Source organism: Centropristis striata, chromosome 11, assembly GCF_030273125.1.
Source record: "Centropristis striata isolate RG_2023a ecotype Rhode Island chromosome 11, C.striata_1.0, whole genome shotgun sequence".
Lineage (NCBI taxonomy): Eukaryota > Metazoa > Chordata > Actinopteri > Perciformes > Serranidae > Centropristis > Centropristis striata.
The window spans coordinates 32,845,683-32,863,630 of NC_081527.1; the positions used below are offsets into that span (position 1 = coordinate 32,845,683).

The 17,948-nt window shown below is 41.6% G+C and overlaps 1 protein-coding gene across 2 annotated transcripts in view; it reads right to left on the reverse strand.

Annotated features, from left to right (window-relative positions):
* Positions 1–17,948, reverse strand: part of LOC131980288 (receptor-type tyrosine-protein phosphatase mu-like) — a 177,489-nt gene that overhangs the window by 9,986 nt on the left and 149,555 nt on the right. For both annotated transcript variants that reach the window (XM_059344499.1, XM_059344500.1), the window contains 6 exons: positions 9,436–9,533; positions 7,096–7,212; positions 5,789–5,943; positions 3,978–4,113; positions 1,919–2,068; positions 1,360–1,533 (listed from right to left, as the gene is read on the reverse strand). In XM_059344499.1, the coding sequence (XP_059200482.1) occupies positions 1,360–1,533; positions 1,919–2,068; positions 3,978–4,113; positions 5,789–5,943; positions 7,096–7,212; positions 9,436–9,533 (830 nt within the window). The remainder of the gene's footprint in view (positions 1–1,359; positions 1,534–1,918; positions 2,069–3,977; positions 4,114–5,788; positions 5,944–7,095; positions 7,213–9,435; positions 9,534–17,948) is intronic.

A 17,948-nucleotide genomic window follows, 5' to 3' on the forward strand; every position in this document is an offset into this window, starting at 1 on the left:
CCATAATAATAATAATAATAATTAAAAAAAATAATAATAATGATAATACATTTGAACATCTAGCAAACTCCATCAGCTCATAAAGATCATGTGTTATTATTATAATCTCTAGAATATCTGGGGTACACCTTAACATGAGTCTTAACGGTCAATCATCTTTGTAATATATGTATCTTTAAAATGTAAAGTCCTTGATTTTACAACATAAATGTGACTCCACATATTCAGTAAAGCTAGAGATACACCTGCTGTTAACTATGTGTTCCTGTGTGCATAACGGCTGTCGGACATCTGTTTGGAGAGTTGGTTTTGCACGTAGCCAGAAATTAACGATATATGTCTGCAATATGTAATACACAGAAGAACAGTAGGGGCAGTGTAGGAGCAGTACTCACCATTTTAACAACATACTTGATTAAAGGGCCTCACATATTATTTAAGATGACTTTTTCTGCTATGATCACAGAATTAACAACATAGTAAGCTCCTGGTGTGTTGCGTGTTTGTTATTTGCATTCTGCAAATCTGGTAGATCTATACGGTCTGTGTTCTCTGGTCTGCCCTCTAGAGGAATCCTCCAGTAACGCCTAGTACACAGTGAGGGTGGTGAACAATCCTACTCACAACGCAACTGTTTTGTACGCAAATGCATGGTCATAAAGGTATATCTCCGGCCTTATGCATGCTGTATTCTCTTTAACTATTTGTTTTGATCTCATCATCTTGCACAAAGACCGCTTTTTGTTGTTACTTTCATTGAACATAGTCCTTTTGTTTGTTACTTATTTCTCTGTTGTGGGTGGGTGGACAGCATGTCTATTTATATTGCACATTTAGTTGTTTTTTGTTGTTTTTTTCACAGTGATGCTTGTTAACATCTTACTCTACATCCTGTGGTGTGGTTCTGTGCATGTGAAACTTAAAAGCCTGACAAGTTAAGGCTGCCTGCACAGCCAAAGTGGATTTCAAAAACAGGAATGTATAGTTTAACTTTTATAACTATTTCTGTTTAGGTATTTAAAATATGAGCAAAATTACATAGTGACACAAATAGAAGTCAGTTGTACAATAGGCGAAAAAACCAATGTCAGTGCTCACAGTTGCCTTGGTAGATGATTATGTTTTTCATTAACAGTCAGAGAAAAAATACCTGCTTTGACTTGACTGATTAGCATTTGACAAGAAAAGCAACATGTGGGAAAGTTTCTGCTCACACGGCTCACATTGCTCGCCTTGTGAGTGTCAATTTACCACTTTAAAATCAAAGGAATTCAATTTTCACTTTGTCAATCACGACTTTAAGTGACTCCGTAAAATAAATGCTGTTAAAACTTGAAATAGTTTACGCCAGACTCTTACATCCATGAGCGCGGCGTTGATGTAATTGGAGCTCTCCCCGTCGATCGTGATCAGGAAGGGGAGGCAGCGGTCTGGAGGAAGGACGTCCATGCAGCGGTTCTTCTCGTGGTTCCTGGGCAGCAGAGCGATGCTGCAGTCCTCCACCCGCAGCGTGGGAGTCACCATATTCAGCGTCTGTCAGGGTGGGAGCAGAATTACACACTGTCATACTGAAACAGGAAGGTAGGCACTTGGGTGTTGAGTGTGCTAATTATCTCCCAATATGGTAATTAACAATGCAATTCTTTAATCAGTTACATTAGCGATAGCTCTTACTCCCCTGATGCGACCGTGATGAAACTTAGGGGGGTGATGCATCTCATATAACACTGATTGGTCCAAGGAGCGGTGCTACTATTACAGATTAAAGCAAGGTGATGTATTTGCCACTGATTGGCCCAGAGGGGGACTGCGCCATTCATCAAGAGACAACATGTTTACTATTGTTTTGAACTTATCCTGCACTTGAGATAATGCTTTATTAGCGATTTGCATGCAGCGCCTTGTTAAATGTCCTCACCCTAAACTCCTCTTTGATGGGGCTGGAGTTGGTCTGCGGGTCCAGGCGGTTCATGTCGTAGTACACGGAGCGCAGCTGGCTGGCAGGAATGGTGGTGTCGCCGCAGAGACATGCCTCCAATATGGCATCATGGATGAAGACATACTGCTCCTGCAGAAAACAGCATCCTCATTGCGGATCCATTGCACTTCTAAGATTCATGACAACAGACTAAATATGACTTTACTTTTACCAGTAGCAGCAGCAGCGAAAAAAAGCATGAGCCAATGTTCCTCTGCACTTTTGCTAGAAGAATTCAATGACCTTTCCACAACCTTACCATGATTATTCTTTACCCCTAAGGCAGTTTCTATGACTAATATTTGTCATTGTCTGTGTTCAAAGGTTACATTACATATTTTTGCATATTTTGGGTACAAAGCTGATTTAATTCTGTTGCAAAACTGACATTTTAAAAACCTTAAAATATTTAGAGACCTGGATGAAGGTAATATCTTAAATTCAATGACCTTTTCAGGTCTTTCCCACGACCCTATCGAACCTCGGTGACCTTCCCCAGGCTGAGACTTCTACGTCATTATTGTAATGAACAAAGCTGCCGTCTTTACAACAAAAAAAAACCCTTTTTGTCCTCAACTTCCTGCAGAGCGAAACTGGAATCGCGACACATTTCCTCGTCCTCACATCAGTCAGTCAAGCAGTGGACGTGGTGACACAGCTTGAGGCTTGATGCAAATCTGTTCTGAAGTGACATTTTCAGCTGACACTCCCTTGTCACTTCGGACCAAAATCCGCACACATGCACAGGGGTCACTGATTTACAGATTTACAGAGAAACATGTGTTGCCATTTGTTACGGCGAGTGCAGAAAGTGAACTGCTGACCTGGGAGTTTGACTAGCTCGGGCTGGGTCAGCGGGTCGGTGGCAACGCGGCGCTCAAACCAGAAACCGCAGATTGATAGATCTTATCTGAGCTCATAAACCGTAAACAACAACAAGGCTTTTCATTTCCGCGGATAGATTAAACCACGTCGGAGAGTTAGTGTCTGGCCGCAGGCTGAGGAGCTGTGCCAACGAGCCTGAACACCTGCAAGGGAAAACACACACACATACACACTCTTTGAAGGTCACTGAACTTGAGGAGAGTGACTCAGGGTGAACAACATTTGGTCTCCAGTTACTCAAATCCCAATTCGGACGTCAACGATGAAGCATTTGCCCATTAAGTCCAATGACGCCTGTGATTTAAAGGGAATTACGGTGAAATGATGCATCCAACGAGACTATGGACACCTCCAGATGGCCGGTGTTCAGGAAAGCGCAAAGTCCTTCGGTAGCCCGCACCGGAGGATGAGCCAGGGGTGTTTTCAGCCATCAATATGAGCTAAATGCTCTCAGTTACAAGCCTCTAAACCCTTAAACCCTTTTATTATTGCATGCATTGCCAAGCACTTGTGCTTAGCATCCTGGGAAATAGTTAGGGTGTGCACTTCTATAAATGCCTTTTGTGAGGAATGATCGCTGTAACCATAAATCATACATCTGTTGTAAAAACATTGTTCTTCTGAAACTTGGAGCAGGTTAAAAACAAGCACTGAAGGTCACTTGCCCTACAGTTGTCACACAGAGGTCAATTATAATTTTAATAGTTTAGTTATACAATAAAATATATTCATACTGTTTGAAAAATGCAACACTTGAACTGGTACTCGAAAAAGACTGACCGCGAAAAATGTTGAACTAATTATGCTGCATTTTATAAGATAATAGGCATCATCAGCATGTTCCCTTATCCTGAAGAAATATTGACTATAAAATGTCAGGTATGGTAATTCATTTTTCCTGCATGTTTTTCATAACAGAGCTCGTGTCTTTGCTATTAATTCTGAGCGTTTGTTCTGGAGCACCAGAGAATTGGGGCTTATGCTCAGAATTATTTGCAGAAAACTAGTTAATCCACACTTGATGCCAACAGCCTGTCGTGCTGCATTCTCAGTCTTTTTCTTTTTACTCATGAGTCTGTGTGGGCTGGCCGCTGTGGGAGCAGATTTATCATACCTCAGTCTGGACCATGTTGACCCTCCGTGATCGCAGCTCCCTCACGCAGTTGTAAATGTCCACAACACCCTCTCTCTCCGCCATGTCCAGCATGATGTCGATGACGATGAAGCAGCCTGTCCGTCCCGCACCGGCACTGAAGGGAGACATGCACAGTGGAAACCTCAGGGGTGCAACAGAAAGCACAGTTTACACAGAGGTATAGGACACCTAACAATTGACATTTGAAGTACTGCATAATTAGAATATGGGAAATATAATCACTTTTGTCTGCTTTTAATAGCCATATTCAAAAGGGTTGGTTCACAAAAAAACATTTCTAACTTATTTATAGTGGTATCGGACTGTGAAGATCTTATAAATTAGCTCAACATTGTTATATAATGAACATTACTAAGTCAGTTAAAATGTATTGTATTTGTACCACCCTTACATTTTGTTTTTGTCTTTAAGGATCTATTAATATACTGCAATTGTCCCCCATGGAGGCACAGTGGATGCTTTTCTGCAAAAGTCTCGGTTTAAGATATTAGTCTATGGGATTATTGCACCAATAGAGTGAAGATGTTGTTTGTTGTGATGACAGCATTAAAACATCAACTGTTTCCCAAAGCCTTGTCCCTGTGCTCAGAACAATCCACAGATTTTGCAGTCAGTAGTTTTCTTCAGGGCTACTATTTTGGCTTAAGTTCCACCAGTGCAGGGCAATGTGGCCAAAATATTTTTGTTCAATCAATAAAAAGTCTAAATGAACTAATTATCACATAGTAAGTCCTATTTTGTATACTTGCACTATATTTGTTAGCAAAAGAAGGCTTCAAGCACAGGGCTTTCACCCATGAGGCTGCAGTTTGTGTCCTGTGTGACACCAAAAGTCAACACTGCCTGCTTTTAACTTACAAAACAAATATACTTATTTTAACCCAAACCATGATGTTTTACCAACCAAGTAGTTTTGTTGCATAAACAAAATAATAATCAATAATAATAATAATAATCAAATAGACTAGTTTTGCTTCATTTCACAACATTAACCATGTGTTTGAACCTGAAACAGAATCTGTGAGAAAACATGTTTTCCTCAAAACATTCAGTTTAGTTGTATGGGAACGCACAACACTGATTCCAAAAAAGTTGGGAGGTTGTCCACCCATCTATCAGCTTTAACCGTTTATCCGTACTTGGGTCACTGGGGGCTGGAGCCGATCCCAGCTGACATTGGGCGAGAGGCGGGGTACACCCTGGACAGGATGCCAGACTATCACAGGGCTGACATATAGAGACAGACAATCACACTGTCATTCACTCCTACGGGCAATTTAGAGTCACCAATTAAACCGAAGCTGCATGTTTTTGGACTGTGGGAGGAAGCCGGAGCACCCAGTGAGAACCCACGCTGACACGGGGAGAACATGCAAACTGCACACAGAAGAGGCTTGCTCTTGCCTCAGAAGCTGTGAGGCTAATCACTACACCTGTTGTCCAAAATCTAAATAAAATGTAAAAATGTCCTAATCTTTTTCAACATGCATTTGAAAAGTGTACAAATTACAAATTTAATTTTCAAACTGATAAATTTTTTCTGCAATCTGTTTATATTTACATTTTACAAAGTGTTACAGCTTTTTTGGAATCAGGGTTGTACGTTTTAGGAGACAGGGCTGGTCCACAACAATGACAACTGCTCATTTCAATCTACAGACTGAATAGAGCCGTGGAGAACACTATCCACTACCTTGTAGAACAGAGGAGAGGTATACACAGGTTAACACTGACTAGTTAAGCGGAAGAGAAACAGAGTGCACACCAACCTGCAGTGAACCACCATGGGGCCAGCATTGGTCAGAGTCTTGGACTTGACTCTCCTAATAAACCCCAGCAGGCCCGTGGCGTGATAGGGCACCCCGTGGTCTGGCCAGCCCGTGAAGTGAAACTGTCGGATCTCCCGGATCTCATGAGCCCCTCTCTGAGGAACAGAGTCATCACGTTAAACACACAGAACGCAGCAGAAGGCGGTGGGGATGTGGTGAGAGGACGGAGGATACAGTGTGCAAACGATGTGAGAGGTCCTTCTACAGCAAATACAGAGTTGGATTGAATACAAATACACACTTCATGTGCAAAGTCGAGGAGGGGTTGAGCAAAGTTTCCATTATCTAACGACAAACAAGAAGTTCATGGCTGTTTTAGCCTTCTGTACTGTGGCACGTCTCAGTCGTGCTTCTTCTCCAGTGATACAGGATTTTATGTTACATTAACTGTTCTATAATCTGGACACTGACGGTTCAACATGTATACTTTTTGCAGTTTCACTAAGTTGGAATTTAAGTTTACTTCATAAGTGGACTCATTGCTGCTTGGAGTCACACTTAAACAATTATAATGTGATTGTAACCTAAATTACTTACTGTTTGCTCGTCAACATTAATTAATCAATATTTAAAGTTAAACAGCGGGAAGCTAATGGTTCAAGAGGGTCTAGATGGGTCCCACTGGGAACACTTTAATTAGATAAAGTGAACAATGCACGCTATCCTTCCTTAGCAACAGTGTTGAGGGCAGAGTGCCACTGTGAACTGCATTAGATGACTCCATTTACAGGTTCTCCCTCTTTATATCCTCTTTCTTTTCTGGGGGAATACAGTTTTCTTTGCAGAAAATTTGAAAAAAAATCCTGGAGAGAACTGGTCAAAACCATGTGTGATCTGTGGCATTGTGGTTGGGAGCTGTATGCATCATTTACCAGCAAACAACCCAAATAACAATACTCATGAAATCCTTCAAATAATGGCTTTAACAATAAACTAGAAAAAAATATTTGATGTATAATAAGTGGGGAAGAAAAAGCTTATTGTGCAGGATGCTGTTGCTTCTGGAATGAGAGAAATTTGACAACACATGTGGTACCACAAGTCATCCTGCTTTGACCTTGATTAGTCAAAGGATGCATTTGAAAAGCTAATTTTTAATCTATTCGCACATGCATAACAACTTTTACAAAAGTACTCATAAGCCAAGCACCTTAACTTTCTGCCAAAGGTTAAGGCCTAGTGCTGAGCTCAAGTATAGGCATCTCTTTGTGGACAATGGAGGTAAAAAAAAAAGAAAAAAAAAGTACCTTCTCTACAGCGAAGGTCCTTATGACGTACTCTGACAGCAGCTCAGTCTCTATCAGCGTCACCTTGATGTCTCTGTAGATCTCAGTGTCATCAGGCCAGTACTTACAGCACTTAACCTGAGAGTGACAAAAGAAAGTGTTTTATAACCACATGCACACAATTATGTATGTAAACTGCAATGCTTTTACATTTCAAACACACACACACACGCACACAGACTCTGCAACTTTGCAAGCCATCTTTTTTTCTCTCCAATAAATATTGTAACCCTGTATTTTCAACCTTTCTTTGAAGTCAAAATGAGATTTTCTTCGTGTTAGCTCCAACCCCCTGGTCAAGGATCTGCTCTAGTAAATGGGAATCTTATGTATCGATGGAGAGCTCATTTTCACATTATTGCTTTTTCATTCTCACGTCGATAATGTGAAAAGGAGTCTAAAGGTAGCCCGTGCAGAATCAGGAACAGAGCAGAGTAGACACTGAGGGGGTGTAAGATTTGTCCACCTTAAGGTTTCCACTACCAGTGCGTGGAAAGAGGACAAAACATAAAAAAAATAGTGTACTACAATTGGATGAGGGAGATATAATGACAATCCAATAATGATATGAAATAATAAACCCTCAGCTGTTTAAAACAGATTTCCCAACAGAAACCTAAAACACCCCACTGGAAATATTACTTGTATTACCCCTCCCTCCTTTCCCCCCCCGTTCAATTAAACTGTTGATACTGAGGGAGTAAGGCTGGTAATAGAGATTGAGATCATGGAGGTATATCAGAGAATGATAATTTTTGATGAGGGATAAATGCAACATCAGCCACAACTAGATTCAATTTTCATTTCTGGAGTCTACGCGCTGATTAGGAATGAAATGAGATTTTGGTTTGTGGAGTGACACAGACAGAGGGGGACTTTCAGGTCCTTCTCTCTGACACCCCTGATGACTAATCCCCGATGACAATCACAAATCCACCGTCCGCTTCCAGCCAGATTGAATTAGGCAAAAGCCATTACCTTATTAGATCACTCTGAATCAGGCGCCTGGTTTGGGGGGAATTAGCCTTTGGGCTAAATTATGCCAGCGTACACACAGATGTTCTTTTGCGTGGGCACACTTACATGTGTGTGATTCTGAGTGTGTGAGCGCACTGCACTTGAACTCATTCGCTTGTATGGATAAGGTGTAAATAAAAGAAGCACACGTAGCATCACCTCATCACACACATCAGCACACTACCTTTCCAAACCAAATCTCTCATACATCAAAGTACGCCGAGCGCCGCCCCTGTGTGTGAAACCAGCGGGGCACAGAGGCTGCGTGTGCCAGGATTTCCCAGAGTTCATCAGCAACTGTGCCGAGCAGATGGCCCACTGTGATATGGCGGAGTGATTTTATGGGGTCCTCTGAGGAGCCACCGTCACTGTGACCAACTGTGCCTACCGCCCGCCATTGGACAAGGATCATATAACAGACGGTTTGGGGGCCGGGGCCCGCCGAGGACCGCACGGCAGCTAAGCAGGTGTGGAGAAGGTGTGGGGCGGGGCGGGCTGGGCTTAGCTACTGTAGAGGAACGGCCTAATGAGGTACCTAGAGATGGGCCCATGAATCATTATCAGCTCTGCTACATTTAAGCCCCACCAAAAATGCACATCAGCGAAATCAAGGTGTGCCTGTGTTTAAGGGGCTTTCAGTGTGAATGTGTTTAAATTCTTGGAGAAAATCCCCAGGCAGTCAAAGCATTACACTGTACGTTAAGACCTTCATTTTCTCTTGATTATAACCTAACCAGGAGGAACTACAGTGTGAGTTAAGTGGAACAAATTAGGACTGAAGTAGAGCTCTGAGTTTTTTTTTTCTTATTCTGAGGCAGACCACATGCTACAGAGAACAAAAAAGTCAAAGCTCCACTATTAGCTTGAACATTATGAACCATCCTTAACACTCAATAACAGTCACCTTTCGTCCAATGAGGACAACATTAAGAGATGTTTCTGGAAGGAGCTGGCGGCTACAGCGAAGTATAATCTCCTGTTATAGAGCCACTCAGATGAAACAGTACTCAGTTGCCTGGATGCCTCTCTGGTAATGAAGGCCATCAATCAGTTTCTTCTCACTTCTCAGTGATCAGATAGATGGAAAAAGAGCTGGCGGCGCGCGAGACCCATGCCTCACTAAGGCAGAGGGCGCACACACAGAAACATCTGGCCACTGATGTCTAAACACACAAAGGCACTAAAAAAAAAGATGGTTTGCCTTGAGATATAATCAGGCTGACTACGGACAAGGTAATCTTATTTGGGATCTGCGGTTCGAGTGGACATCTAATTAATACCCACCCTGCCCACTTCCACCAGGTTGGTCACCATGACAATAGCTGCCGTGTTCTCCTGCCAGACCATCCTCCAGAAGTCGAAGACCGTCTCCTGCATGGGGCCTTAGAGAGCGAGAGAGAGGAGGAATTCCTGAGTTAGTAAATCACATATACAGTCATTTTATTACATCTATTGATCCTGGTCACATTTTATAGTGTTTATTTCAAGAGGAGCAACAAAAAAACAGTAATCCTGCCCCCTTGACCTTCAAACATGCGCAATTCACGACAGCTGCAATTATGTACAGACATCCACACAAACATAATGTCACAAATATTACATTTTAGGCCACTCCCATTGCTGCGCCCCTTCTTGGCATGAACAGCTGTCCCAAACTATCCACAATCCCTTGTGCAAGTCAGAGAATCCAGTTTGAAGTTATGCACCTTTTTTTTTTTTTACACTAAACCACACATACACACGAAATGTACACTTTCTCACTAATATGCCGTACTTGACCTCCATGCCCATTTTTAGCTTCGTAGGGCAAAAACTGTGACTGCCATAGGATGGGATGACTTTTGGACGACGGAATGAGGAACGAACGACCAACCGAGCTGCAGTGTAGAGCTGTGGTTGCAGTTAAAAAAAGATCTCCAACCAAAAAGTCAGAACAGACCGTTTGTCAATACTACCCATTACGACTCATATTAGTATTTGTCAAAATGAGTGTTATGCGGCTTACAGTACAACGGATCATTCTAAAAATAGTACACGTCATTATACATACACGTACGGTTCACGGATGTAAAAAAGGCTGCAGTTTTGGTGAATTTGGGCTACAAAACCACTGACCTAGGCTTAGGGAAAAAATAACTCCTGATAAGTTTAAACAGTAAATGAATGTACATAAATACTGCAAGTGAAGTTACAAGAGTATGTGGGCAACGTAAGTTTCGTGAAATGTCATTTACTTTTGTTTTTCCACAGTTCTCCTGGGTCAAATCCACCTCCCCTCCCTCCTGCACCGAGTGCGACATCTGCCATTTAAACTCTGCATCACCATCGATAATTACTACTACGTTAGCAAGATGGTGGCGGAGGACAGTCTTAATCATAAATGTGAGTCATATTTTGCTGCATTTACAAACTCCTCATATTGACGTTGTGGAGGAAAGACCAAATAAAGCAAGTTGTCTCCTGAATATAAAACCATATATCATTGTTGAACATCTTGTGAAGACTTTCACAACATTTTTGAAAGCTGGCTGCTGCAGAGATTTGCTCACATTCAGCCACAAAAGCATTAATGAGGTCAGCCACTGATGTTGGGTGATGAAGCCTCGTTTGCATTGTCACGGTGTTCCAGTTTCCAGAAAGTTTTGGACGGGGTTGAGGTCAGAGGTCAGCTCTGTGCAGGTCAGGTTTCTTAACACCAGTCTGAGAAAACCTGATGAACTTTTGTTTTGCTTCTTGTGTGTTTGTGTAGCCTATGCTCTGTCCAGGTAACATGGCTCAGACTCAAGCTGTTTGGTGACACCTGGATTGATCTTCTTTAAACACCTAAACATTCTATGTATTAGTATTATAACTACCAGTCAACACTGAGAGGTAAATGTTAATATTTATAAACCTAAACCTGCACAGAAGTTTCCATCATTCTTCTTTTCAGTCTGTATCTCTAAATGTATTCATTTTATGATTATTTTCAGCAACTGTGTGCTGAATTCAATGCACTATTAATCACTACTTTTAAATATTATATTGTATTAATTGTATGCTCTGTACTTGCTCTGTATTCACTGTATTATTAACTTCACTCTGTTTATGTCTACACTGTAGCAACATGTTTTTTGATCATAACCTCGTGCCAATAACAGCTTCTTTCTCCGTCTTCAGTGGCAGACGGGGAAGCAGATCAACTTGCACACAATAAACACACAGGGGATTTGGAGGTATTACAGTGCTGCAGCAACAATGCAGTTTATAGAGCATTTTCCCTCCATTTTCACTCCTTGGATCGAGCATTGAAAAACATGTCAAACCAGATTTATTTATAGTGGCTTCCACAACGGATTCATAGCAAAGTGCTTACTCTACAGCGGAGCGCTTCAGCACAAATGAAAACAAGAGAGAACGAATAAATCATGAATTTAAAGATGAGGCTAAAGCCATGTATGGCAAAGCTCAAAGTAATTACCACTACACCTCATCTGTTCAACACCAACCTTTCCACCGAACCGGACCCTAACGTGTCTGGTGAACATCAAACTAAATGAGCAGCGAGCCATTGAATGCCTCCAATATTTAAAACTTCACTGAGCAATAATTGTGGATTGATAGGATTTTAATTATTATTCTGGTTAATTAAAATTATTAATATTAGTTTTAATCAAGCACCAAGTGGAAAAAAAATGAGTTCTGACAAATTAATTAGTGAATGCAAATCTCTGCAGTTGTGCATTCTCCTGCGTTGGCCCAAATTACCTGGAGACATGACAAATTATGCAGACACACACAGTGACACAGGCTGAGACATGGCACAGACACAAACTATTAGAGTTTTTCTATCTTGTCATTTTGTGGTAAATAAATTAAATAGCCTTTAGGCTCTTGAAATCACTTAAAACACAGTTCACGTAAAGCAACTGAGTTACTTTTATTGGTTTTCGGATGCGAATATTTGGTCAGTCTCCAAGTTTTGATGTGAAATTCAGCACTGAGATTGTCATTTTAAAGATCTTTCAGTGACATTTTACATATTTTAGGTTTTTATTTTTTTGGCATTTCCTTCTATATAGATGAAATTGTATCAGGATTGCACACAAAGTATTTGGTATGCATCTTAACCTCTTAGCTGCTAGTACGCCCTCATGGTAAATAAAACGTACCGTAAATTATTAATGAATTGCAAATGGACCGTTGTAATACTTGAGCAGGAAAATGCATGTAACAATATCTTCACTTATCTAAACACGTACCGGACTACATTGCTTACTTGGTGGAACAAACACATCTTGAGAGTAGTGGTTAAAGGGACGGTCTTCCTGAGTTGCAGAGCGCTGGAGATGTCCGCCTTCTCTCTTATATAATGGGACTTGATGGTACTTTTATTTTTTACTTTTTTTATGGTATTCAAAATCCCCCCACAATTTTTTTTTTAACTAAACAGCAATGTCTATTCCAAGAAATCATGATCCAGTTACTCAAGATGATCAACAGACCTTGTCGTAAGCAGATTTATTTCAGACGGGGTCTGCAACCTTTACTAACAATAGAGCCATTGTTGGCCAAAAAAAGAGAAAAAAAAATCATGTAATGGAGCTTATTTTGAGCCTTAAAATGAAGATGTAACAGCCTACTAAGTCGAAATTAGCTTACCAACAATACTAAAAGGTCATAATGACCATTTACCTATATGATTTTGTCAGAATGTTGCGAGGATCCAAATGTAAATGAGAGGTTAAAGAAATATTTCAGGAGATTTGAAATATAAAGCTAGCTTATTTTTATTTTTTTATTTTCTCTCAACCTGAACTCAACCTGCAATTGTATCAATGCACCGAAGGCTCCAGATGTAAACATTAATACTGTCCAGCTAGGCTGTAATGTTAGCTAGCTTAGGTTAGCTAGCTCAGGTTAGCTAGCAGTATTGAATTATTAGTTTGAAATTGCACTGTGATACAGTTGGCAGGTGTTTTCAAATGCAGTCCTTAGTGCTTTGAACACCACATACCTAGTATCATGTAACATTATTCATATTTCTATTATTACCGTACTTATAGAGAAGACAAACTTCTCCACAACTCACATCAAAACAGATAAATAACACTACAGGTAAGAGGAAAAATATGCATTTTTAATTTTGGGGATAAACTATTCCATTAAAGACGCATACTGTAGCAACCGCAACATCCTCAGTTCAACACTGGCTTTTTTTTTGCTTCTCATCCTCCATCCTTCTTTGATTTCCTGTCTGTATCGCTATCAAATCAAGGTAAAAATCAAATTAAGGAGAAAATATCCTCCAAAAATAAATAAATAAATAAATCAGTTTCATAGCATATAAACTGTATGTCGTCATTTGATAACTCAGAAGAAAAGCTATTAGACACCAGTTGCAGCAGCTGTAGCATCCTTTTCTATTATTGAAGTGTTTGTGTTCCTTATTGGCTTACGTCTTCTGCAACAACCTAATTTCCCTCAGGGCATTAACAAAGTGCCATCACCATTTTAATCACTTGATTGATCAAGACATGTTTGATTTGCTTTCTGTGGAGCCTAAACTGTTCTTGACTGTCTATCCTCCAACTGTACTCGAGCACAGCCTCATGCAACATAGTTTAAATCACTTAGATTTTTCACAAACTGTGCAATAAAAATTCACGAGCCTTTTTTTCTGAAAAAAAGATAAATGATTCAAAATGAACCATCATCTCCACAATCATGTCTCTGCTGCCAGCTTGTTCATGTGTCTCTTTTTTGGAAAACAAGAACATTTTGCAGAGTATAATAGTTTTTTTTCCCTCTGCAAAAATTGAGAATTGAACTTCTGCTGACTTATTTCCATCCCAATTGGATAGCTAGAAATTTGGAACAAAGCTCCTCAATCTCTTCCATTTGTATTCCCACTTTTCTTCTGCTATGCATGAGGTGGTTCGTCTCGATTGTAACTGTAGGACCTCAATCTCCAATTCCAGTCACTTCCAGTCTCTCCAATAACTACCCAACCTGATTGAACCACCCACGCAGCTACCTCCTACACTTGTCCCCGAGGGAGGATACACACTGCTGAGAAGTTTGGGAGAGGGAGACTGAGAAGCAGGACAGCTGGTGTGTAGGACTTCAATAACACAATAACACTTGGCATTATATGGTAAATCATCCAATAGCCGACTCCTGCCAAGCTTCAGCCAGCCAATTTATGTTTCCATATACATGGAGAGACAGAGAATAGGTGAGGAGGAGATGCTGGGCAGCGCTGAACTTGATGACAGTCATGAGAAAGTGAGCATGGCTCTTGGGGAATAGGTGAACAAGGACAAACAGATCTCAAGCACAGTTTGACAGCTTTCACATTGAAATGGTGAAGAGATTGAAAAGTTTTGTTGTCAGTCAGCAGTAAGTTGGATATTTCTAAGTGTTGTTTTGTTTACCAATCCTCCTAAAAAAAAAAAAGCTTGATTTTAAAACCGTTTGGAATCCAAATGTTGTTGCCTCTTCTGCTGCAAGCTGACACTGATCACTTCACTTTAATGAGATGTAAATTAATTAATGTTTTCGTCTCATAAAATGCCACAGGAAAACATTTGAAGTGACCTATGTTAACCACACAGGCAACCACTTGTGGTCATGTAAATAATTACAGTTTGTTGCAGAACCTCGATGTGCAGATGTATGTGATGTATTTAAAAATGCCTCCAACAAACAAGTAAATCAAATTCTTTTGCCAAACGTAATTGTACAACCCCTGTGAAATGCCATTCCATCAGCTCCTTCAACTTATTATCCTCAACTGCATTATTTATCATAAAGCAGACTGTGGCTGCCAGATCAGCACAAAGAAAAAGAGTCACCCGGTTTAAACTGCACCTTCCAGCTCTCCAGGACTCAGCCAAGTCTCTGCAAACCAAAGGACACCACAGCTCCCGACATCCTGCTGGAAACTGACGGAGGCCGCTCGGCTCACCATCCAACGCACGCACCCTAGCCAGCAGGACGGGTAGATGTATAAGGAAGGGATGATACATCAATTGGAGCCGGTGTTTAATTTCTCCCACACTACAGTCCAGGGTGATATCATGGTATTGCGGTATACCAGGCCATTTTCAAATCCTAGTCTATGTATTAAACTAATAGAGAGTTGCTGTATTTTTTATGTGTAGTGTACAGCACCCACCACCAGAGGTCAGTCTCTAAAGGTGAAATAGGCAGCTAGGCTGAGAAAGATTGTGACTTACAGGACTATTACGAGGTAAAATGCTTCCGTCCCTGTTTGGGAGTGTTTTGGGTTTATTTCTGAGTCACGTGTCATGGTCTTGTTTGTCCATATAGTAGGGATTCTAACTTGTGTCCGTCTTCTCCACCTTTTTCTCTTTGACTACAATTAACAACCTCGACCGGTCAGGGTTAACAGAGTCGATTTCTCTATCTTGATGAGCTACCGTAGTCATATGGCATCATTGTCCAAAATCAAGCACAACTAAGTACAACTGATATTTTTAAATAGACGTAAAAGCATAAATTTGCATGAATTTTGCATAAATTTAGCAGAGCTGACTGAGAGGTGACTGGAGAGGCCTGTGCCTTCGAAGTAATTCTGATAAAAAGCCTCACTGAGGGAATGTTTACAGTCTTAAAGGTTTTAGCCACAGGTTAGGAGAGAAATTGGTTTGAGAGCTCACTTGGTGAATGGCAAGGTGAAAGCAGTGTTTCTAGTACAGGGTACGTGGAGCCTAGTTGGAGAAGTTTGGAGGATGCACTTCAGAGAGGAAGAACACCAGCAGAAGCCTCACTTCCAGCTGTCAGAGAGCTAATGCTGCTGCAGCCGACGCTGTGTTTTGGGACCGGGCCTGTTCCTCCTCAGAAGCGAGGAGCGTGACAGCTGTAGAAATCCCCCAGCCAGGTACGCCGCAAAACTCTCGATCAGCGTGCGCGCATACACACTCACAGACAAACACGCGGGCGCTATGTTCCCCTATTGCCCATTAATATTACATGCAGCAGACTTTGGCATAATGTACACTCACTTATCATTGATTTGCTCTCTCTCTCTTTCCATCTCCAACCCCCGCACCCCCCGTTGGGCTTTGAGATGTTAACCTGTAAATAATAAAACTTTTGCGCTGCTGGTGACATTTGGTGCTTGTGAAGGAGGGGAGGGAAGAGCAGAGAGGACCAGAGGGCGAAAGCTTGATGAAATTGAACCCTTTCCCGCATCATGAATATTTTCCACATCACCAGGAGGATGCAGGGACTTATCAGAGCCGTTTGCACCCGGGCTTCGGTGTAATTCACAGACTCCACCAGGAGGAGAATCATGTCTGATCGGTATTTAAACGATCCGCAGGACATAAAAATGGACAGAGGCAGGGCGGAGAACTGGGAGGGCTGTGCCGCATGCACGCGCTCAATCTGCTAAGTAGGTGAGCTGCAGTTGGTGAATTACTGAGAGTCAGTTGTTGTATTGCTGCAGCAAAAAAAAAAAAGCCCTGGATGAGAGAATGACCTACATAATGAGGAGCGGAGCTTGGGTGATGAGGCTTTTATGGAGTGACAGCTGTTCTACCTGCCGTTGTCACCTTGACAGAGCAAAGGGACTCATCAATAAACCCCAAACTAATGAGTGTCATTGTAGTTTATAGCATAAGAGAACAGGGACAACGTTATCCCACACGTCTGCCATATTAAGCACATCCTGAACCACCCCCACAACCAATTTATGTCAAAGATTTTTTAGCTTATCCAGCAGTATTGTGGGTATCATCATTTTGTGAGCCACCGCTGGTCCCAGTGGACTCGAGTGGAAGTGTCACTCACTGAAAAACTTTACTGGGGGAGAGAAGAGACTACTTCCTCATTTTCAGCAAGTGCGCCAATGCCCAGGTGCTCTTTTCAGGTGCTACAGTATGCAGTTTGTCTGACTGAGAGAGACACGTCTGTGTCTGGCTTCCCTATCATCTCGGGCTGCTCTTTGCCTCAGTGTCAGCAGACTGAGCCTTCCTTCCTGTCAGTCTGCCGGAGCTGATGATGAATTATAAAAGGCCCTGCTCTCCCAGAGAATACAGATGTTTCCACACACACCTCCCCTCTTCCGCACTGGATGGCTCTACACAGTGCTTGCGATACTGTTGTTGCAAAATGAGGACTTATTATGCAAGCTCAATGAGAAAACAGGGGCTAATTAATTTGAATGGAAGCACGTTTGGCTTCTGGAGCTTTTCATCTAAGAGAGGGCTTCTTTGACTGCTGATCTCCATGTGCATATTTTTAAATGAAATATGGATTGCTCTTAATGAGTATAGGACAATTATAGGAGTCATAACAATCCAGTTGAAATCCTTTCAGGAGGTGAACGTGCCTGTTAAAGTGGCTTGTTTTTGTGAGCTGAAGCCCCGCAGGAGAGAGTCGGCACTTGACAGACGGCTTAGTTTGGAGCGTTTGACTCGGTGGTCAGTACAGTAAATATCAGGTGCTCTGCATACAGGCAGACAGACCAACTAAGCGGCCGTCGCCTGATTGGTATGCCATCTATTTCTGAAGTAAGAGCAAACAGAGGGTTGTTTTAATTGAGACACTGAGGAAGAGAGGCAATGCACTAATAAACAGGTAATTATGCAACTCCCAGCTCCGCCAAAGCAGATTGTGAATCCATTAAGGCCTCTTCGCAAAAACGCCTCTTCCTTTTTTCCCTCTCCCTCCACTGATTTTTTTTTCCGTCTAAAGTGGTACGCAAAATCCCCATGCACGCAGCCCCGTTGTGTGGGAGTGAGGCTCTTGACGCAAAATTCATAACAATTAACCATCAATCAGACTTA